We start from the raw sequence: 22446 nt of genomic DNA on the forward strand, positions 1-22446 counted from the left end.
ATAATTGACTTTAAATATGTTTTGACAAGAATAAGTGGAAAACTTTTCCGCTAGAGCATGGGAAAGAAAATCAAAGTTTTGTTGCAGACACAATTGTGGGAATCTTATTAAAAATGATACATAGCTTTAAGAAGACAAGTGAAATATTAAATAGAAATGTTAACCTTAAAAATGTGGCGGTGCTGTGAAGGTCGTAATATCAATGTGCAGATATATTAATTTAAAACTAATACAGAAAAGTTGTTATAATTCAATATAATGATTTGTTTACTTAACTATGGTTTTTTAACATTGATAGGACAACCAGCGAAAGTAATTACTTAACTTGATAGAAGCGATTGATTTTGGCTTTAGTTATGGAACAATCTACAAAATGAAACAACTAATTATGCTATACTAATATAAATATGATTAATCATTTTTAATCCACGTGAACCTTCTTTATAGCCACACTGGTTATCTCGGCCTCCTTGAGCTCCTCATCGGTGGTGCCATTATAGATGTGCTTCAGATAGAGATTAAAGTAGTCCGTGTAGTTCATGGGCGTGGATATCTGATGCTTGCGAACGGGAAGCCTTGGGGAAAGGGATAACATGCTGGCCCACTGTCCATCACAGAGGTCGTCATAGCGGAGCAGGCCCACCTCGTGACCCCCCAAGTCGCCAGGACCTCGGCACATTGGCTGCTGTCCATCCCAGAGCTTCAGCACAAATTCTCGGATCCATCTGGCCAGGTAAAGAGCCCGGCAGTCGCAGTGCCAGGGATTCTTGTCTAACTTGACGGCCACCAACTTTTCCAAACCATGCAAGGATCCATGGGGCAGGAACATGAGCTTGTTGGAGTCAATGCGCCTGAAAAATAAAATAATTTTATATCACAATTCATATTCCAAGTCTAGTAACTTACAGTTTTTCCAGTTGGGTCAGTGGCCCAAAGGCCATAGGGTCGAAATTCTTGAGAATATTATTGTTTAGCAGCAGAATCTTAAGATTGCTCAGTCCCTGGAAGTCATCAGCTTCCAAGGTGGTGAGGTTATTGGAGAACAGGGTCAACCGGGTGAGACCACTGACATTTAGGAACAGGTCAGCCGGGATGCTGGACAGAGAGTTCTGTCCCAAAAACAGCTCATTAAGGTTCTTCAGCTCCACAAAGGCATGGCCATCGATCTATGGAGGAAAGTTAATTAAATTTTTAGTTACCTAATACTTATAACATCTTGAAAAGTAATTAATCACATGACTTATCCTATTCATGGTCAAATCCAAGGTCACCAAGTTGACGAGATTATTGAATATGGTGCCCGAAAGCGTTGATATGCGATTGTTGTACAGCGTCAGAGTCCGCAGACTCTTTAAACCCATAAAGAAATCATCATCGATTTTGGCTGGGAAACAAGACGAAAATTAATATACGAAAGGTAATACATTTTTAAGTTATGAACTTACATATTTGATTCCATCCCAAATCCAGGTTCTTTAGCTTGGTCAGATAATGAATACTACCAGAGTTGAGCTCTTCAATTCTATTCCGTGACATGTCCAGCTCCTCCAGCATTAGTTGATCCCTCAGCAGGTTCGGTGGGAAGTTGTTGATCTTATTATCACACAGGTTGATCACGGTGAGTCTCTGGGCATGGTAGAAGATTGATTCTGGCAGCATTCCTATCTCGTTTTTGCTCAGATCCAGGATATTCATGTTGCGGAGCTTCCAAAAAGTGCGAGGATCAATGTCCTCCAGCTGATTGTTTTGGATGCGTCTGAATTGGAAATATTATAAAATTATTATAAAATGTACACATTAAAAACTCACAAAATGAGCAAGCTATCCAGATCCTGGAACAGATCAAAGGGCAAAAAGTCTAGGACATTGTGCGATATGTCCAATTCCTTTAGCAGCGTAAGACCTCGAAAAGTGTCCTTGTGCAGCGTGGACAGAATGTTCCGGGAAAGATCTCTATAGGATAACAGGAGCATACGTAAGAACATCCTTCAAAAAAGAAAGTAGCTATCCAGCTCACATGTTGACCATATTCATGGGTATCACCTGGGTGACCGGCACCGACTTGAGGTTCGTATTCCAACAGGTGAAGCTCTTGGTGTCCGGGTTGCAGCGACACACGCCCGACGTGCAGTGATTCCACTCGATCTGGCTGCCGGTGGCCAAGTGCCAGACGGGCTGCTCCACGGACCGGAGACGACTCTCGATCTGGCGTACCCTCTTCACCAGATCAAAATTGGCCAAATGGGACATAGCGTTGACTTCCCCACTGCCACTTCCATCACCATTGGCCTGTCCATTCGGCTTCGGTTTGGCGACGGGTTTATGTCCACCGGAGGAGGCTGTCTGTGTACCATTGGGCATCGCGTTGATGAGCATCAGCAGCTGGGAAACGATACCCAGCGATTCGCATGCGTTCAGGCTGCAGTTCCTAGTGTCCGAGGAGATAAGCGGCAGCAAATACCTCTGACGGAACTCGTCCAGGCTCTGGGTGGGCAGATCCCTGGCCTGTGGAGGACCAGTGACCACCTCGGCTGGATCCATCAGCAGGATAACGCTCAAAAGTTGCAGAATTCCCAGCGACATGTCGCCTCCGATTACTCTCGTCTTTTTGAGGGAACTGCATTCATCCGGAGGCCCATTTATAGTCCCCTCCGGTTCGCTCATTATTCGAATAATTTGTGAAAATTTGCATTTACTGCAATTACGCTTAAGTAGCTGACCGCGCCACATGGGAGCCGGAGAACTGCAGCGCATCTTTCGGTCGTCCAGGCCTCACCCGGCATCGCAGTGCCCAAGAGTCCGGCTAGAAACCGAAAGTTTCTGGATTATGCAATGGGGCATGTTTGAACGCTTAACCATCAGCCGAGAATAAGCAGCGGGGGAGCACTCTTGGGGAACACACACCTCCAGTCCGCCGATCCATAATCCTCTCATCAAGTAGTTGGTCAGACACTTTGGAATCAGCAGGGAAACAATGTATCAATCTAATGAAATCATCAAGTATTTCTTGAGTCAAAAAATAGAAACACGAAATGATATAAGGTAGACATCAAGCGCCACCTTTCGAGATTCTCAACTCTTCTCAGCAACCAACTGTAACCACTATTTCAACAACTGAACCCACCCTTAACATTCACCCTTCCCAGCCAAGACCATGTTCTTAAAATTCCACATTTAGAGGACGCTTTAGGAGAACAACCCCATTGATAAATATTGGTTTTATTAAATTTCCCCCGACATTTAGCGAGTATAAGACTTGAAGCTCTTTGTGGACGCAAACCTCTGGAAAGCCAATGCACAGTCTGACCTTCAAAGCTTTGAACTTGTCCACAATGGTGTCCTTAAAGCACCAGCCAGTTATCCAGGGCACTAGAGCGGTCTTTTCATCAGGTCGCGACATAATCATTATCCACAGCCTAGAATGCCCACCAGCTGAATAATAAAAAATTATTGGGAAAACTTGACTTCGGTTCTCATGACCACCGGATCCGAATCCACCGTTTCAAACTCGTTGATCCACCGAACATGTAAAAAGGACACTCTACTCTTAACCAGTAACACTTCGTTCTTCCTTTCGCAGAGGAATAACAAGCAACTGTTCATACTTAAGGAATATTTAGAAAAAATGCGTTGACTGGGGTTGCTAAGAATTTAATTTTTAAGAAGCTTCAGGGTACAATAAGTATAATGAGGTAAAGGAAAAGGCAAATTCTTTTAAAAAATTAAAATTTTACATTATTCAAATTATAAGAATGGACTTTTACTTCAAAAAATACTTTAGAACTTAAAAAATGTATCAAAATCGACTTCAAAAGATCGATAATCGATTTCCGAAAACATTACTGATTTCTTTTAAGCACATAAAATTGTTTTTAAATAACTTTTCATAAGGAAATGGGGATCCGGGATAGCTTTGAGTAATTTACGAATATATAAGGGATTTAAGATAATTTGTGCTGAGCACTTAGTTCAAGGCTGTCGATGTCAGGACGGCCACGCCTCGCTCGTAGAAGCTGTGCGAGTCTTGGCCAGCGGCCACGGCCAGGTCGACGGTGAACAGCAGCTCGGTGCGCGTGGAGTTCAAGTAGACAGGCAAAGTCAGTTTGCTGATGCGCGGCTCCGAGGAGATCCTTAAATAGAATTTGAAATTAATAAAGATCCCTTCAAAGGGAGATGAGGATACATACTTGACCCACTTGAGGATGGTCACAGGTAGATCCATCATAATCGTGGAGGCCAGCAGCAGCTCGTTGTTCTTGCACTGGGCACCCTGCAGCTTCAATCCGGTCACCCCAAAGCAGCAGTCCTTCTGATCGGTCTTCAGTCCAGCGTCCGTAATGGTCACCTCCAGAGCTAACTCCTCCAGGGACCAGCTATTCGCCTGGGCCACGCACTGCCTGGTGGCGGTTATGTAGGCCTCCGGGTTGAGCAGACCGCCCAACCAGACCGGGAAACCCTGCAGCTCCTTGGCGCCCGCCTGCGAGACCAACTGCGATACCTTTTGCAACTGCTGCACCCGGTTGCTGAAGTCCGTGATCCACTGAATCACAGTGCAGCCAGCGGGGACCGTGTACCGCTTCCAGCCCTTCGGGATGATGCCGCGCACCAGTTCCGACAGCATGGAGCGATGGTGGTTCGTCTGCTTCTTCTCGCCCTGGCAGATGAGAACCACATCCTGCAGATCCAGGATCACGGTTTGCAGCAGCCGTGCGCCGCTGGTCACCTCGCGCTCGAAGTACCGATACAGAGGATCCTTGATGTTCTCCACGGTGCGCTTGAGCACCTGCAAGCTCTTCGGGAGCAGCTCCAGCCAGGCGGTAGCCGAGTTGTGCAGTGTCTTCATCCAGGACGGGCGGCCGTCCTCGCCGCGACCCACCGCCAAAGCGGATTCTGATTGGTCCTCCACGCTGTAGGCCAACTCGTCGTCGTCCTCCAACTGCTGCATCTTGAGCAGCTTGCTAACCAAATCTGTTCCGCGTGTGGTAAGCAGTACCTTCTCCGCATTGTTGGGCAAACCAAGCCAGGAAGGCGTCTGGCGATCGGTGAGGTTCTCGATCCACTTCAGGAAATGATCTCGACGGGTGCCATCGGGCATGGTGATGTGGCGCAGGCCACCAGAGGCACCGTCCACATTCGCCACCAGGGCAAAGTCCGCCTCGAAGCTGCGGGCGGTGAAGAGCTTTTTGAGGAAGGATGTCAACAGGCGCTGATCGAAATCGTTGTCGATCTTGCCACCATAGATGGACTGCGAAAGCAGGGTGACGAGGGCATCCCACGGCACCTTCTCGGGTGGCAGGTTGGTGCGACCCATGGCCGTGGTGTCGATCCAGGTGTCCAACGTATCGCAGGCAACGCGCAGATCCGACTCGTTGAACTCGTACTTCTTGGCCCATCCCAGGGGCACATACCGCAGACGCTCCTGGACGATGGCGTGGAACCAGGCCAGCAGGAAGTACAGGCGAGCCCGCTCGCTGGGTGTCTTCATCATGCGTGCTGCCGGAACCGTGGAGAAGGTGCGCAGCAGATTCGCCCGGATGCCTGGCGGTGGCTCAAACACAAAGATGCGACCAGCACGAAGAAGGTTGACCGGCACCTTCGGATTAATCTCCATGGTGAGGAAGAGACGGAAGCCAGAGTGCGGCTGCAGCGAATGCATCTTCTTCTCAAGCTGCACGAGCCACTGCGGTGCCAGATGGACGTTCTTGAGTAGCACCCAGCGACCGCTCTTGCAGGCCATGTTGATGGCGCGCTCCGCTTGATTGAAGCCCTCGGCGGAGCCAATGGCAATGCTGGAGATCTGCTTGTTCTGCTCAGCGGCCAAATCATCCACACGTCCGGATGCATCGAAGCCGGGAACTGAGCACAGAAGGGCCGGGGTGTTGCAATTCAATTGCTTGTCCACCACGGCGGTAAAGTCCAATTCCTGTTCAGCGTTGGGCATGAAGTCCTCTCCGAGCACCGTGTTGACCACGTTGTGGGCGGCGGCAATGACGCGATCCGGTCGGAAGGCCTGGATCAGCAGCAGCTGATGCACGGAGCTGGAGATGGGGCTGAGAGCCTTGGACTCGTCCCACAGCTGGGGAACGACTTGCTCGGGGGAGCTTTGCTGCAGCCAGGCGCCCAGCTCGGGCATGGCCTTGACCTTCTCTAGCAATTTTCGGAAGATGGGCAGTCGAGTGGCCAGACGGTTGACGCCCTCGATCTGCTCGGCGGACAAACCCTCCACGTGAGTGGGATTGGCCAGCAGTCCCTCGCGGCTGCGGAGGAAGAAGTTGAACTCCGCATCCAAGTTGGACTCCGAAGTGCCCTTCAGATGGATCTTGCACATGAGCAGGGCAAAGGTCAGGCGATCGTTGTGGATCATGCCGCGTGCCACTCTCTCGTAGCACACCTGGAACAGATCCCGGGTCACAATGCCCAGACGTTCCGAATGATCGGTTCTGCCCTCCAGCTTGGGGTTGTTGTACAGCACCGTGGAGAAGATGTCGAGGAACATCTTTAGCGAGTACTGGTAGAGGAAGTGCACCTGGTTCAGGCTGTCCATGGTAAAGTAGATGTTGCTGCAGGCCACCGATAAGGGCAGATACTGCTGCGATACCGTCTCGATCTCGGCTATGACCTTATCCGTTTCGTCCACCTTCTGGTTTATGTCGTAGGCCTCCTTCTTGAGTGTCTCCAGTGTGGTAATCACCGAATCGTCGTCCAGAATCTTGCCCTTGGCGTCGTTAAGGGCCTGGAGCAGACTCTTCTCCAGTTGGCGCAAACGCAAGCGGAACTCACCCTGCAGCTTCAGCAGATCGGAGCGCTTCTCATCGATGTCCGGACGCTCGGCCTTCAGTACCTGGTTGAGGCACTGCGACTGGAGAGAGCTGCGCGTGACAGTGAAGTTCACGAATGTCACCCTCGAGCAGATGTCTGGCGGGAACTCAACTGTGGGATCACGCGTGGACAGGAAGATGACGAATGACGGGGACAGATCAATGTCCTGGTCGCCGAGGGTAATAAGCACTCGGCCGCCAGTGCGACGCAGCTCGCGGTTGAGCACAGGGTTGAGAATCGGATCGTAGTTTTCCACGTCCTGCACCAGCAAAGGATTACCGAATCGCAGTGCCGATTCCAGGTTCTTGCGGAAGGAGTCGTCCAAGAACGAGGTCTTCGTAATCTTCTTGCCGGCATATTCGTTGAGCAAGAAGGTGGTGGCCTGGCCTGAGGGATCAATGATCAGCGGATAGCGGTTGAAGCGCTTCAGCATAATAGCATTCTCTGTGCACAAGTCATCGGTAGGTAGGGCATTAGCCTGCCAGCGAAGTCGCTCATCCGGATTGGATAGATACTCCGTGCGAGCAATGTCCGCACGGTACTGAATGCTGGCCGCCTGAAGATGCTGCGACCAGGTGGTGAACAGGTTCAAGCGATAATGCTGATCAAAGTAACCGCCGTAGGCGATAAAGGCGGCGGAAAGCAGCACGTCTCCCACAATGGTGGACATCTGGGACTTGAAGGTCTCACTGGTCGATTCCCATCGCTCCCGCTCAATGTTCAAGCTCTTGAGCAGTGCAATCGAGCGATCCACCTTGGCCTGAACGTTCTCCAGATCCGTCTTGATGGCCTGAGCCTGGGAAATGAGCTGGGCGTACTCCTCCTTGTAGGCAGCAATGCTGCGCTCCAGCTGCTCCACCAAATCCTTGGTTTCCTTGGCACTGGCCAAGTTAACGTCAGCCTGCTCCTCCAGGGAACGCAACTCCTCGCGCAGCGGCTCCACTCGCTTCAGCATGTCGGCGTACTCGATCTGGGCAATGGCCCATTTGACCATAGGACCACAGGCCATACTGGCGCGGTTGACCTTCTCGAAGTTGTAGTCCGGATTGCTCAGATACTTTGACTTCATTTTCTCACGCACATCGTCGCTGTTGGGGTTTATAAATAAATATATATTAGCAAGTAATAATGATAGTTAGCAAGTTAATTGAATGAATTAAGCAAGCAAAGCAGTCGGATTACTATGAATCGGCGTTAAATTTTACCAAAACCAAGAGAATTCAAGAACAGTTACAAAAGTTACAGCCAATAACCGATATTAGTTGGAAATTAGAAAATGTAATTATATTTACAAACCATAAGGCAGCTCTCGCTTAAACAATTCAAAAACAGAACTACAAGAGGTAACAACGAAATAAACAACTCAACTGATAACTGAAAACCAATTTCTACGCTCAAAAACTATGGCGAAAAACATCAACGAGGGAACGAGAACGAAGAAATGTGGGTGTTTGAATAAATTGGTTTCATGCTTACGTTATGTTCTCTGTACCAAAGTTAGATACAATTGAATTTATGAAATTTTCGCGCATGATCACCGCGCGGATCGATTTCCAATCGGTCGCATTCTCGCCCAGCAGCAGGCAGATCGATTCGAGAGCCAATTTGACCACCGACGGTGGATTAGCCATGGTTCGCACCTCAACGAGCTGTTGCTTGCGTATAGACTTGACCGCTGCACGTCGTCGGTTAGTTGATTGATTGATTGATTGATTGGTGTTAACATGAAGGATCAGAATTAATATACATGTTTGAGCACAACAATCATTTTAAGATTAGGCTATGTTTACCATCTAAAAGTTAATGACTAAAGACCACCGATATGACCTGTATCTGATTCAGGGTTACAACGCGTTGTCTGGTTAAAGGTACAATTCATACCTTATATGTATCTCGAATGGATATATCCGATATGATATATCACCAAAAATTTCGAGCTTTATATCATTTCAAAATTATCCTTATGTTTTATATATCGACATGTAATATATATACATTTGTGTCGTATGTATTTCTAAACTTTTGCATATCTTTATTTTTGAAATTATTTCGATATATCAAACATACCATCGATTTTCCATATAAATCTTTTTATATATGGATACTTTCTGCCCTTCCAGAGTTAAATTATTAGAATTGTTGTTATTTCCAAATACCAATTCAAATTTAAGGGATGCACTGAAACAGCAAAAAGGATTCGGCAAGCCGAACGCATCTAAAATTGAACCTATATCTTAACTAATTTCCGCCTTGGGATTCCTGTCTTTAGTTTCACATAAACAGAACGTCAGTCATACATATATCACAACATATTCAAATATAGAGTAAGTATTAAGGGGTTATGGTGGGTTGAGTGTTGCCAGTGCATTGCGAATGCGTTGGTGTATCTTGTACATATGTATATTTAGAGTATATTGTAGTTATGGTGGTACGAATGGGTTGGTTATATATTGAATGATCGACTGATTAATCCGGTGGGTTTGAGTTTAGACATCACTTGTTTGGGTGAATTGTGGTGCTGGATGATATTGTGATGCTAAAGAGATATAGGGAGTAGCGTACGTGATCTTGTCAGTCTCCAAGTTAACGATCGAGGAGATGAAGCTGTCTTTGACTAGGATGCCTCTAATGGCCTTCCAGTCGGTGGCACTCTCGTTGAGCAGCTCGCATACCGACTCCAGGGCCAGCTTAACCACGGCCGGAGGATTGGCCATGGATCGTACCTCGGCCAGATGTTTCTTTTTGATCGAGCTAACGGCTGTTGGAGTAGGAGGTGGGTGAGTGAGGATGACGACCGTGAGAATAGTGTGCGGGTTTTTGGTGGAGTTGGAATTAAACACACGGCATTAAGTATAGATTAAGTGGTCAATATAAAAATTTCTAAGAAATTCTGATATCAAAAATATAGATAGGAATACCTTAGTCTTAGCTTAACTACTTTAAGTTCCCGCCCATTCTCAGATTGTCGCCCGAAGAACTTACCTTGTTGGGCCTCGATGACAGCCGGTTCCACCTGAGCTAGGTCCGCCATCACGTATTTGCGTTTCTCCTCGATCTTCACGGTCTGGTCAGCCAATCTGATCTGTATCTCCTGCGACTGGATCTTTTTCTTTTCGGCCTCCTGCTGATCCTGGAACATCTGCTTCAACTTGGCGTTAGCAGCCTCGTTCTTGGCCTGAAGCTCCTGCTTCTTTACTGCCAGTGACTTCTGCATCTCCTCCACCTGTTCCACTGTCTCGGCGATCTTATTGAGACCGACGTTGAGATGGAGCTGCTGCTCCTCCAGATCGCTGCGCTTCTCATTGTACAGCTTGACAAAGTGATGGATAAAGTCCAGGTAGTGGCGGGGAGTAACCGCCATGGTGCGTCCACCACGCTTAGCCAACCGAGCGTTTGCCTGGTGAAGTGTCTGATGCACATACACACAAGAGTTGATCACGGCATCGCGGTGGGTAGGATTGGCCGGAACCAGGGGGCAAACGGAGGGGAAGAAGTCCGGTGCATGCCAGTTGGGCTTTTCCAGGTCCACGCGCGTTGTGAACTCCTTGCCCACTTGGAATAGAGCAGAATCCGACCAGTCACCGAACCAGTTCAGCACACAACGATTGAACAGAGCCGGGGAGGTGGCGGCACGATCCTTGAGTCCGTCGGTGGACGGATTCATGGTGAAGACAACGTGAAGGTTGCGCATCACCTGCTGGGTGAACCATTTGTACAGCTCGTCGCTGGAGTCCAGCATGAGGCCCTCACGCTGGGCGCCCTCCTTGCACTGAGTCATCAGTGTGGTGTACTCGTCGCCTTCGAACAATCCGGGCACCTCGCCGTTGGCCAGAAGCGTGTTCATGCGCTCCAGGAAGCCCGAGTCCAGCACATTTGATTCGTCCAGAATAAAGGCAATCTTCTCATCCTTGCAGCCAGAGCGACGCAGGACGCAACGCAGATCCTCGTCGAAGTCCTCGCTGGTGTACTTGTTGTGCACCTTGATCTGGAAGATAGAAAGGCCATTCATCCAGGCCACGAAGCGAGAGAGCGTCGTCTTGCCAGCTCCAGAAACTCCAATGAGCAGCAGGTGACCCTGCGGCTGGCGGAAGATACGATCGATACGGAGCACATGGTCGAGGACCTCGTCGAACAGCACGAGTGGCACGTCCAGTTCCTCTTCGTAGAAGACCTTGAGCCGAGCGCGTACGTAATCGCGCAGCTCCTCTCGATTTACAGGCATGTAGTCCTTGCTCAGCCAGTTGCTGTAGAGGATCGGGCGCTGTAGGGCCTCCTCCTGGTTGATACCCGGGAAGTGCTTATGTCCCACAATGTCAATGTTCTCGTTTGTCCATCGGCGCTCCGAGTCGTCTACCAATCGATCCTGGAACAGGCGCAGAGCCTCGTGAGCCCATAGACGCACCAGACCCTCGACAGGAAGTGAATCCAAGGGCCGGATGGCCTCACAGATGCCACGCACCCATCGGGTCATCTCACGCGGCGAATACACATAATGCGGCTGCATGTCCTGCGTGAAGCGATCCTGTGAGGCCAGATAGAACTCGACCATGGCATTGGTCAGGGGCTCCGCATAGCCGCGCAGAGCGGGCATCAAACGCAGCATGGCCCTTGAGAAGGTGCCGTAAATCTGCTTCAGCGACGTCTCGCCAGGGTAGTCGACGTAGATGATGGGCACATGTCGCAAGAATCGATGCGAGAGCGGCTTGCGACCGGGATCCGTGGGCGGATTACAAGCGCCTACGAACTGGATGCGCTCCAGAGAGACCCATGCCTGATCGCTGGCCCTGTAGAAGCCCTTATGCTCCACCAGCTGGCGGAGGAACGAGATAACACGCTGTGTGCCATAGCTGTCCATGTCCGGCAAATTGATCTCGTCGCAGAACAGCACCAGCCACTTGCCAATCTGAACGGGCGAGAGAACGACACCGTTGGGCGTTTTGCGGTATTCGCAGTAATGATCGAAGGTCTTCAGCAGAAGCTCAGGAGTAGTTGCTGACGAGAAGTTCAAACCCACCACCTCCATATCAGGAAGGGCACGAAGGGCTGAGAACAGGGTCATGGTCTTGCCAGAGCCGGGCGGACCGCAGAGCACTGAGGGTGGGTGAGAATTCCATAAGTTATTATTCGAAAAGAAACATGAAGATGAACTCACCTAATGGTTTGTGCTCGGCCAGCCAGGTGTACAGCAGCGACTCGTGGCGTACTGTGTCAAGCGTAGGCACCACAATATCCGGCGAGGCCACCTTGTGCGTCTCCACCTCAATGACAGGCACCTTGTTACTCCAAGGTACCCAATCGCCACTCATGTTGACCTCGAAATCAATAATCGGTGCACCGGCGGCACCTGGCAGCGGAACTGTGGTCACACTGCGCACAAAGTCACCCAGATCGGTGCGCACCTTTAGCTTGGCATCACCAGCGAACGACCAGAGCACGGAGTAGACCAAGGCCTTCGGAATATAGTGCTCTAATTGGTCAGCGGAGCAGGGGAAGTCTGGATGCTGGGCATTGAAGTTAAGCACGTTTCGTGCCGACTGATTCAGCATGGAGAAGAGCGAGCTGAGGGCCCGCAGACGAGTAAAGTCCATAATGTGTTCCTGATCCATGGCGTACTCAAGGGTGCGCACCACGATTCCGTCGGCAGAGAAGAAGGGCTGTAGCAACAGAGCAATATCTCGCTGTACCTGGAGCGAGGGCGATACCTCCTCCTCCTTGTCCTTTGCTGGCTTTATCACGCCCACAAAGTCCTCGTCGCCATCTTCCAAGGGAATGCTGCGCAGCCGCGACAGATAGTTCTCGAAAATCATTTCCGTGGAGAGCACATCCTCCGAGAACCACACCATACCGCAACGGGAAACGGTGGCCAGAGTGGCGAACTTCAAGTCCTGCACTTCAAACATTACTCGCACATTGGGCGGCAGCGAGAGACGCTCTCCGTTGGGCAGAGTCAACAGCTTGTTGTCGTCCAGCACGGAGTTCAAGTTCTCAACCCATTCGGGATCTACGTCGCCATCAAAGATGATCCATTGTCGCTTGTTGATTTCGCCGCGCACATTGTCGATGATCTTGCGCAGAATGTGCGTAAACAGACCGTCGGTCCACTCGCGCGTATTGGGATCCAGGACACCGTACAAAGCCTCCTTAGAAATGGCCTTGGGATCGATGACGTGGGCCACTCCTTCAACGCCCTCGAAGCGTTCCAGAGCCTTCAGCAGAGTTCTCCAAGCAGTGGACTTGCCAGAGCCCGACGGGCCCACCATCATGAGTCCATGATTCAGGTTGGAGATTTGGTACAGTTGCAGCACCTAGGAAAGTACGAATATTATTAGCATGAAAATGGATCTCTCCTTCGTATGTTTATTAGTTACTTTGTCCACCCAGGTGGAGCCGAGTCCCTGACGGTTAGTAAGCATGTGTGAAGCGAATGGTTATATGAAGTAGATTACAATTGATTTTCACATCATGCCCGATTAGTTTCGATTTATTAGGATGGCAAGAAATCATAAGGAGCGGAAAGGAACTTTAAGTACTTTTAATTTAATTAATATAATTAATTAAATTGCAAAGCTATTAGAAAATTTACGAAAGCTGTCTTATATTTTTTTAAAAATTTATGGATTTTACTTTAGGAATATACTTATTTCCACCCCTTTCGAATTCTCATCCAATAAATCGATCTTTAGAGTTAATAGACCAAAACCCTCCGCTTACCTTCTCCATCCAGGCAGCGCCCTGCTCGTCACCCTCGCCGCAGACCAGGTAGTCTTCTTGGCACACCTTCCGGATCTCTTCCTTCAGACCCTTCATCTCGGCCCGAGTGTATCCTACATTCGGGAAGACGTCGCTCAGCAGGGAGAAGAGCAGCGGAATGTCTTCGGCCACCAGCTTGGGCACCATTGTCTCGCACACCGACTGAATGAGAATTTCCTGCTCGGGCAAGTTCTCGGCAACGGACGCCTCGTCGATGTTCTCGTCCCCGCGCTGACGCATCTGTTCCTTGATCTTCATGATGCGATCTCGCTTCACGTTTCCGGCCGAGATCAGCACGGATTTCAAGGCACGCAATCCGAAATCGTAGTGGCTCTGATTGGAGAGCTGCTCGTCGCAGAGCTTGAAGAAAGGTACGATCTTACAGGCCAGCTTTTCTGCGGAGCGGAATCCCTGCGAGAACAACATCACCTCGGCGATAAGCTGGCGATCCGGAGTGGTCATGGCCAATGAACGGAAGAGCTTCTTCAAGTTATCCGGCAGATTTGAGCGACCAGCGTAGCCAGGATTCATGGTAATGAAAATGGCCATATCGGGAGAGACGCGCACTTGCTTGCCAACCAGCTCCACTGTGATGCTCTCCTTGTTGCTGTCCATTTCGTACTTCAGGGCCTCTTGGATGGTCTGGATTTGCTGCGAGCAGGCAGAGAGCATGCGCTCCTCCAGACGATTGAACTCATCGAAGCAGCCCCAGGCGCCCACCTGGCACAGACCGACAAAGATGCGTCCCATGGCCTGGAAGTCAAAGGTCTCGTCACAATTGAAGACCAATACGAAGCGGCCCAGTTGGTTGCCCAGCGCCTTTACTGACTCCGTCTTTCCTGTTCCCGCAGGTCCGAAAGGTGAGCCACCGAGGCGCGACTCCAGCGCCTGTGTCATGGTCAGATAGCAGCGATCAGTCAGCGGGGTCTGCACCAGTCTATCCTGCACTCCTAGATACTCAAAGCCGTAGAAGAATCGAGCATTGGCCATGTGGATGGTCAGCTGCTGCAGGACCTCCGTCTGGCGTGGATCGAAATAGAAGCGCATCTCGCATAGCCACTGGAAGGACTTGGGCGATGTCACGCCGTTGGTAATGAGCCTTCGAGTCACCGTACGCTTGTGCACAAACTCGTTGATTAGATGCTCCAGCTTGCGACGTCGCAGCGGAGGCTGCTCCTGCAGCACCGAGTCGGCCAGCACGTTCAGAGTGCTCTCAACGTTGCCAAGGACACGCTGCATCGGCTTGGCGTTGTTGTTCTCCGAGGCCTGTTGGAGGGCAGCCTCTACGTCTTCCGACCAAAGGATCTGGGCAGCCAGAACCACGATCTGGGCCTGGTACTTGTCGCACCACTCCATGTATGCCTGGGGATCGATCTTTCCATCCCGGAACTGCTTAATGTCCTGCACGGCTTGAGCCAGCAATGAGGCCAGGGTGAAGCGCATCTGCTTCTCCACAAGCGACAACCACTCATTGATCTTGGGATGGTCTACGGTGGACACCGGGTTGATGAAGTGCACCTCCTCTCCCTCGCGCGACGAAATGCCAAGAATGACGTTGTTCTCCTCGTTGAGCAGGATGGCGGCCACGCCGGCAAACATCTTCTTGAAGTGCTTTTGCAAACGGGCAATGTTCTTGCTGTTGCCAATGATCTCCAGCAGATCCTCATCGCCTACGAAGTAGAAGCGTGGGAATGAGGTACGCTCACGCTCCAAGTACTCGCCCAATGCCTTCTGGATCTTGCCGAGCAGATCGGCCAGACGTTCTAGGGATCGCTGGACAGCGGGAATGTTAAGGACATCCATTACCTTGGGCGACTTGGTCACCTTCTTCATGAGTCCAAGGAATTCTGAGCTAATGCTCTGGAAGCGTGATGTCTCTACAGGCAAGAGTGTCTTGATGTCAGCGCTGCCCGAGAAGATGCCCTCCAAGTAGACCCAACGTCTCTGCACGTCGATCCATACGTCAAATAGGGCGTTAATCCTGTTTAGCTTCTCTTCCCAGGTAAGGGCCTCCTCCTCGAAGACCTTGTAGTACGGAGACAGTTTCATGGCAGCCACCGAATTAATGTGCTCCTTGACCTTGTTGAACAGATCGTCCCAGCCGCGAATGATGCGGCACTTGTTCTGGTAGTTGATCAAGTCGAGCTCGTAGTTCTGCCAGGACTCGCGCACCTGCTTGAGGAACTCCTCCAGCGCCATCTCGCCCTGGGCCACCAGGATGATGTCCTTAACGACGCCCTCGTTCTTCTGCAGATTCACGTCCCACACTTGGCCCAAAGTCAGGTCTGAGATGACCCAGTTGACGCGCAGCTGCTTTGTTAGCTGCTTCCAGTGGCGCTCCTTCAGGGCATCCGACTTCAGCTCTACGATCAGCATGTTGACCTTGATGTAGCTCTGAATCAGCTTCTTCACGTACTCATACGATTCGTACATGCGAAGACGAGCGGGCAACTCCTTCAGCTGCGCCATCATGGCCTCCAGTTGCTGGCGCAGCTTGCGCGGCTGCACGGACAACCAAGGCTTCTCGCGTGTCTCATCAATTTGGGTCCACACCTTGGACAACTCGCCCCAGACGCCGCGCAGATCCTGCAGCTCCTCGAGGGCCACGTTCATGCGTTCGGCACTGTTGTTGGGCACCGCAGATTCTTGCAGTTCCAGCGCCTCCTTGGCCTTGGCCACGTTGTCGCGCTCCTCCTTCAAACGAGAGTACTTGCTCTCAAAGATTTGTAGCTGTTGTAGGGCATCGTCCGGACGAATCTTGCCGCCCGTGGGCTTAGTCTTCTCCCAATCGTTGAGGAAGTCAACGGTACGCGTCTCAACTGCCTTGTCTTCGGCCACGATCTTGGCCTGCAGGCTCGCCACTTGCGTCTGGATGGCCGTATCCTTGCGCTTGATGATCTCGTTGAAGGCCGACCATTCGCCCTCAATGTTATCCACATGCAACCAGTTGTTGGGGAATTGGAAGCGCTGACGCTCCAGGATGCGCTGAGCCTCCCTAAACACCTCCACCTGTTTGTCCCAGGCTATCATGTCCTTCTTCAGCGACTGGACATAGGTGATGAAGCTTACGGCATCCGAGGTGCTGGCCGCCTCAATGCTCTGCATCTCCAGATCTGTACGCGACTTGGACACCTTGCTGTGGAAGCTGCTCATCTCGGTGCCCAACAAAGTGCCGAACTTGCCCAGAGCCTCCTTGTGCCAAGAGTCGTACTTTAGCGTCACTTTGGCCTGCACCTTGGCGTAGTCGATGATGATGGGTCCATAGGCGCGTCTGGTGTCTGACGTGTCGAAGGTAGTGCGTGACTGCTTGATGTCGTTGAGGCACTTTATCCAAAGGTTCACATCCTCACCGAGACGACCGTACAGAGTATCCGCCTGCAAGTCCCAAAGGCTCTGGTAGCGCAGCCACTCATCCACATAGCTGCGCACTTCGCCCACCTTATGCTCGATGGCGCCGTACGCATTCTCCAAGATCTTGCCTTCGGGCAACTTGGTCAGAAGGTTGCGATAAGTCTGCGAAACGGGCTTCTCCAGTCCCACCTGGTATCGGGTGCTCTGCAGGCGAACCTGCGAGGTAACGATTGCTTGCCAGGCGAAGAACTGTTGCATGATCTGGAAGCGGGCCTCCTCGATGGAGGGATACAGATACATCTGCTGGTTGGTAATGCGGATCTCGTGCACGGCATTCTGGATCTGCGGCTCGCCGCCCAGCTTGTGTGTGGGCTGGGCCGGAGCATCCGTGTCCATGGAGGTGTCCACCTCCTTCTTGTTGCCAGTTAGAGCCTCCGTCCAGGCCTGGATGCCGGCCTGCAGGCGCAGAGCCAGCTTCTTCTCCACCTCCTCGTCTAGACGGGTAACCCACACACTCAAGTTGGAGTACTGACGCAGCGAGAGATCATCCACTGCGTGCTGGATCTTCGACAGGATCTCGACAAAAGTGGCCGCACTGTACGGACAGGTCTCCAGCGAACGCACGTCCACATCCAGCTGCTCCTCTACAACCAGCAGGTCGTCAACCTAACGGGGGTTACAATTAGCAAACAAGGTTTTTAAGGAAATCAAGCGGACTCACCTTCTCCTGGAACTGCGTCACGCACTCCGACAGACGCAGAACATACGGGTCAAGTTTGTATGACTCCCAGATCAGACCGATACCCTCAGAGACCAGGTTGAGGACATCCTTACGCAATCCTGCCACAAGGGGCACAATGCTGGCGCGATCCTCGATCTAAATCAGAGACATTTCATTAGCGTGGGGCTTTACAAGAGTGAAAATAAATGACTTTTTATTGGCATGCAGGAGTTGAACAAAACTAAACTAGGAAACCAAATAGAGGTTGCAGGTATACGGATTTAACGGAATAAACAACTTTTTGGGGGACAAAAACGACACTACCTTGAATACAGAATTTTGTGCTAGACTCCTATTATTAAGCTGCATGAAAGAAAGGTTGTTGGTTGTTTCGGTTGGTTAAGTTCAAGAGCGGATATCTATAACTAAGGTGACCATTTATGGGTTCAAAGTGTGAGGTTGAAAGTGTTCAAAGTGTACGGTGGTATTAGCAAAATTCAAGCTGCACGCCAGAAACAAAGCGATGCAAGAGAATAGAGCGAATTATGCTTTAGTGACATCTTGGGAGTGAAAAGTGTGTGTATTTTTGGTTTGTAAGAGCTTGGCAAAGGTGTTGAATAAAAAATGTACGAGCAAAGATCTTATAATAACAAGATGAATATTGGCAATACACATGAATTGCCATATTCTTGTTACTATAAGACCTTTGAAATACGGTTGATCTCAGACGAATCCTTATGGATTTTTAACTTCCTTTAAATATTAAATTAATTCTGGAACTTGTACTGGAGTACTCCAGTTATACTTCCCGAATTCGTCTGATTTCACCGTTCAACAAATTAAGCTCACCTTCTCCAAGGTGCGTTCATAGGTACGAACGCTTTCAATCAAGGATATAGCATACGGATAAATCTGGTTGGCCTGGTGCGCCTTATTCACAATGGTCAGTGGAACTCTGCGGAAAAATAAATCACATACAATATCTTCACCATGGTGAGTTTTACTTAATCCGTACCTGAATCCCAGATTCTTGATATTGCGCACCTCCTTGGCCAGGGTAATAATCTCTGGTAGGAAATTGACCCGCAGACGCAGGACATTTCCGCGTCCGGTACGCGAACGAGTCGACTCGATGGTAAAGATGCGCCCAGTGCTGCCAAAGTTACGCTCCTGCACCTTGCGGGCCCACTCGTGAAACACATCAGAGATGGAGAGCTTGGCTCGGAAGCTATCGCCGTCGGCCTTAAGCTTCTGGCCCTCGATATGCGTTTCCCAGCCCTTACCGAGCACATCCTCAACGCGCTTCAAGTACATCGTCAGCTGGTTGTCGATCTGACGAGCCCAGATAATGGACCCAGCCACCGGGGGCAGATCTCGCACCGAGGACAGGCGGCAGCTCTTGCTCTGCGGATACTGCACCTTGAACTTCTCGTGCAGGGCTTCGATGTCGTCCTTGACGCGCTGAATGAGCTGCGTCTGGTACTCCCGAATGGCGCCACGGATGTGCGGACGCACGAAGAGCGCGTTAAAGCGCGAGAAGATGCGGAACATCTCATTGGCATTCTTGGCCGTTCCCAGTTGGTCACGCAGATGGGCCGTGATGCGGGTCTCCACGCGATCTGTGAATGAGAGTTTAATAAACGAACGAACGAATTAATTGGAATTTAAATATTTACCAATCTTCTCTTCGTAGCGCTTGACAGCGGCTTCCCAGGCCTCAGATCCCTCCTTGGTGATGTCCAAACAGTCAACCTCCTTCACATTTTCATAAGCCAAGTTGACCTCCTCGATGGCATTAGCATCGGCAGCGTCCAAGCTGTACGGCTGCTTGGTCTCAGCGGTGTTGCCGTCATCGCCAACGACCGGCTTGTTGGGCCGCAGGACACGCAAAATGACTGTGCGCAGCTGTTCGTGCTGGCGTCGGAACTTGCGCATATGCTCCATGCGCGTCTGCAGCTTCTTGTGCGCCGGAGAGACACGCCAAACCATCTTCAGGTGCTCGTCTCGCTTCTTCTTCACGATATCGCGCAACAAACCCTGCAGCTTGTCGTACTCATCGTCCCAGCAGCTAAAGATCTCGAAGCACTGGTTCATCACGCGCTCGAACTCGTCGAAGGGGATGTGCATCAGCCGGCGGGTGCCCAGCACCTTGAGCAGCTGCTGCGACAGATCCCTTGAGATGGCTTCGATAAGCTTGAGGCACCGCTGGATGGGGTACTTGGTGTTGCGAACCTTGCGCAGATGCGAGAAGATCTGCTGCACGGCCGGCCGGATCTTCTCCAGCTCAGTGGCCGACAAAAGATCGTTGATGGGGAAATCCTTCATCAAAGGATTGTAATCGGCCACTGTGGCCAGGGCCTGCTTCAGGCCAGTATCGGTATCGAAGGAAACAGTGGCGTGAAAGCGCTTGCCATGCTTTAGGATGTCCAGAGTAAGAGCCACTTCCGGCGACTCACGCTTCTCCTGGATGCGATACAGGGCACGCTCCAGATTCAGCCAGAAGGAGATTTCCTAAACGCAAAAGAATACAAATTAATAATAAGTTAGATTCGCCTTTATTTTTCTTTTCCCACTTACCTGCAAAGCAGTTCCCGAGCCCGGATCACGGTTCAACTTCGTGACCTTCTTAATCTCGGTAATCCAACGATTGACGCCGGTCTGCAGTTGATTCAAGAACGAGGAATCCTCCACCCTGTCGCCAAAGTCGGCAACTTTGGCCTTCCGACCCTCATCCGAGCACTTCCGAATAACAACGTTGACAATTTGATGGGCCGTCAGCGTGATCTCCGGTATGTCGATGTTCTGCTGCAGGTGCAGCAGTCCCATCTCCAGCTCGGCCAGCTTCTTCTCCACGGAGGGAGCCATCTTGTCGCCATCGCGATCAGCTCGCCCTGATTCCTTGACGTATGACTTGAAGTAGGGCGCCAGAGACTTGCTGATGAACGCATGCAGCGTTTCGTACGGCGATCCGTCCGAGAAGTTGATAAGCCGCAGCTGCGAGTGGATCGACTTGTCCGCCTCCACAACCATGCCCCGCTTAATGCATGCCAGCGAGGCCATTCGGCTATTGGTGAAGTGGACATCGTTGCTGATTTGGTAGGTCACCTGCTCCTTCTCCTCCTCACCCTCAGCCGGCTGCTCTCCGTCCTCTGAAGAAAGAAAGAGAGTGTGTTAGGGTGTATTGCAAATCACTTTCCTTCCGTACATACTTCGTATAGGATAGCTACATACATATATATTACAGATTTTATTTCTACTAACGCATGACTAACCCAACTTCTTCCCATTCACCTATATTTAACACAGCCCATTTGGCTTTGGTGCTCAATGGCACTGGCACGGCACTGACATCATTTCATTATCAAGGCTTCGACCTCCGGAAATACAGCGGCCAAGGGAAAAACCTTCGAAATTCGTACGCTCAAGGCTGGACCTTGACGCTGTCATTGCTCCCACACATGTGGCCCTGCCGCCAATGCCACGAACACTCCCATTGTCATTGTCAGGGCCAGTGCCAGAGCCAGTGCCATTACCTTGCCTTCGGCCAATGTCAATGTCGGCCCCAAAGTCGCGAACGAGTCAACGAACAGCCAACGAATCAGCAGCAGCCTCCAAGGTCGCTTCCGTCAACAAACTTGTTGCTGTGCCGGCAAACAGCTGCCAGCTGATTCCTCACTTTGTTTGTAAACAAATGGAAGCCGGCAAATGGCAACACAACTGTTGCACTTATCGTTTCGGCTGAAGTTATCGCTCTATCGATATCGGAGTGTGAGTCAGATGGGCTGACGTCATGCGCAGAAACTTGTTTTTATGCCCTTCTTATAGGCATCTTGATTTTGCTAAACATATTGGTACACTTATGCGGGAATAAATTATATTTGATGTAAAGAATTAACCAGTGGAGTATTCTTAAGAAGTTTTGTGACATAATATCTTGTAATACCATGCGACTATTTTGAATATGTATTATTTGCTAATAAGAATAATTAATTAATTAGTGGAGGAATAATAAATAAGCCATCAGGATCGAAAAAAATTTAACATTAAACAAATGTGTTTGGCAAACAATGTATTTCTTCTATTATTTTCAACTGCATAGAAATAATGGTAGGGTATCCAACCGTCAATATGCAATATCACCTAAACATTTTCTTATTAGAATTCAAGAAAACCATCTGGCGAATTGATTTATAACAAACTCGTTACGAATTCAGATAGCGCACTTCAGAATGATTCATTTAACGCTAAGAAACTAACATTTTAATGTCTTTAAATAAAGAAGGACTTGTTAAAGGCTTCCAAAAACTTTTTTTCGCCGAAGAGACGCCATTTTGTGCAGTTGCACTTCTTCGCCACCAAGTTTGCCAGCGAGGCACAAGATATGATTATTCGTGTTCATACCTTTAATGCAGTTACGTTGGACGTAAAGCGCCTGCACCTGGGGATCCGACAGGAACTTCCGGATGGTCTCCTGGTTGACGGGGTCATCCAGAGCAGTGTTTAGAGATGCAGAAACCACATCCTCCTCCGGCAGCAAAATGGTCACCGTTTTGCGAAGGTAGTTGGCAAATGCATCATAATTGGCTATGGACACATTTACGCCCGGATCCACCGAAGTGTCGGTGTTCTCCAGGGAATCACCCATGTCCCTCGATGGTTTTTTGTCGATTTCACTTGGTTAAACGTGTGCAATTGGATTTTTTCACACTGCCTCGCCCCGTGAAAATTACGTGTAAAGTTTTTTTTCGCGAAATGCAGCCAAGGCGTTGCCACCTAGACGAAAATCGACCACAAAATGCGAAGAG

The 22446-nt window shown here is 50.1% G+C and overlaps 2 protein-coding genes across 9 annotated transcripts; both read right to left on the reverse strand.

Annotated features, from left to right (window-relative positions):
* Positions 1-187: 187 nt before the first annotated feature.
* On the reverse strand, positions 188-2843 carry LOC110190301 (uncharacterized). The gene is made up of 6 exons (XM_020960686.2): positions 2018-2843; positions 1810-1953; positions 1446-1756; positions 1236-1384; positions 907-1166; positions 188-851 (listed from the first exon to the last, which is right to left on the reverse strand). Exons 1-6 carry the CDS (start codon positions 2752-2754, stop codon positions 422-424), a joined length of 2031 nt encoding a protein of 676 aa, XP_020816345.2. The 5' UTR covers positions 2755-2843; the 3' UTR covers positions 188-421.
* A 792-nt stretch (positions 2844-3635) lies between these two features.
* Dhc64C (dynein heavy chain, cytoplasmic) lies at positions 3636-22437 on the reverse strand. 8 transcript variants are annotated; one of them, XM_086833593.1, is made up of 14 exons: positions 22043-22431; positions 20219-20790; positions 19318-20152; positions 18657-19260; positions 18491-18596; positions 17966-18004; positions 17642-17797; positions 13531-17586; positions 13188-13214; positions 11972-13124; positions 9802-11910; positions 8296-8494; positions 4188-7907; positions 3636-4130 (listed from the first exon to the last, which is right to left on the reverse strand). In XM_086833593.1, exons 1-14 carry the CDS (start codon positions 22284-22286, stop codon positions 3965-3967), a joined length of 13986 nt encoding a protein of 4661 aa, XP_086689719.1. In that variant the 5' UTR covers positions 22287-22431; the 3' UTR covers positions 3636-3964. The 8 variants fall into 8 exon arrangements, with proteins under 8 accessions (XP_086689719.1, XP_086689720.1, XP_020816121.1 ...); XM_086833594.1 differs by lacking the exon at positions 8296-8494 and adding an exon at positions 9382-9577; XM_020960462.2 differs by lacking the exon at positions 17966-18004 and having other exon boundaries at positions 22043-22437.
* Positions 22438-22446: the final 9 nt, after the last annotated feature.

Source organism: Drosophila serrata, unplaced genomic scaffold (assembly GCF_035046125.1).
Source record: "Drosophila serrata isolate PLE 108 unplaced genomic scaffold, ASM3504612v1 contig_272, whole genome shotgun sequence".
Taxonomy (NCBI): domain Eukaryota; kingdom Metazoa; phylum Arthropoda; class Insecta; order Diptera; family Drosophilidae; genus Drosophila; species Drosophila serrata.

Excerpts from the sequence above, each read along its gene's own strand:
- LOC110190301 (XM_020960686.2), bottom strand. The coding sequence starts at position 2,754 with ATGCGCTGCAGTTCTCCGGCTCCCATGTGGCGCGGTCAGCTACTTAAG. Across the intron at positions 1,954-2,017 it reads CCCATGAATATGGTCAACAT|AGATCTTTCCCGGAACATTC; the intron begins GTGAGCTGGATA and ends GTTATCCTATAG. Across the intron at positions 1,167-1,235 it reads CCATGAATAGGATAAGTCAT|ATCGATGGCCATGCCTTTGT; the intron begins GTGATTAATTAC and ends TTTCCTCCATAG.
- Dhc64C (XM_086833593.1), bottom strand. The coding sequence starts at position 22,286 with ATGGGTGATTCCCTGGAGAACACCGACACTTCGGTGGATCCGGGCGTA. Across the intron at positions 18,005-18,490 it reads ATGAACGCACCTTGGAGAAG|CTTAATAATAGGAGTCTAGC; the intron begins GTGAGCTTAATT and ends TCTTTCATGCAG. Across the intron at positions 7,908-8,295 it reads TTTGGTACAGAGAACATAAC|CGACGATGTGCGTGAGAAAA; the intron begins GTAAGCATGAAA and ends AAACCCCAACAG.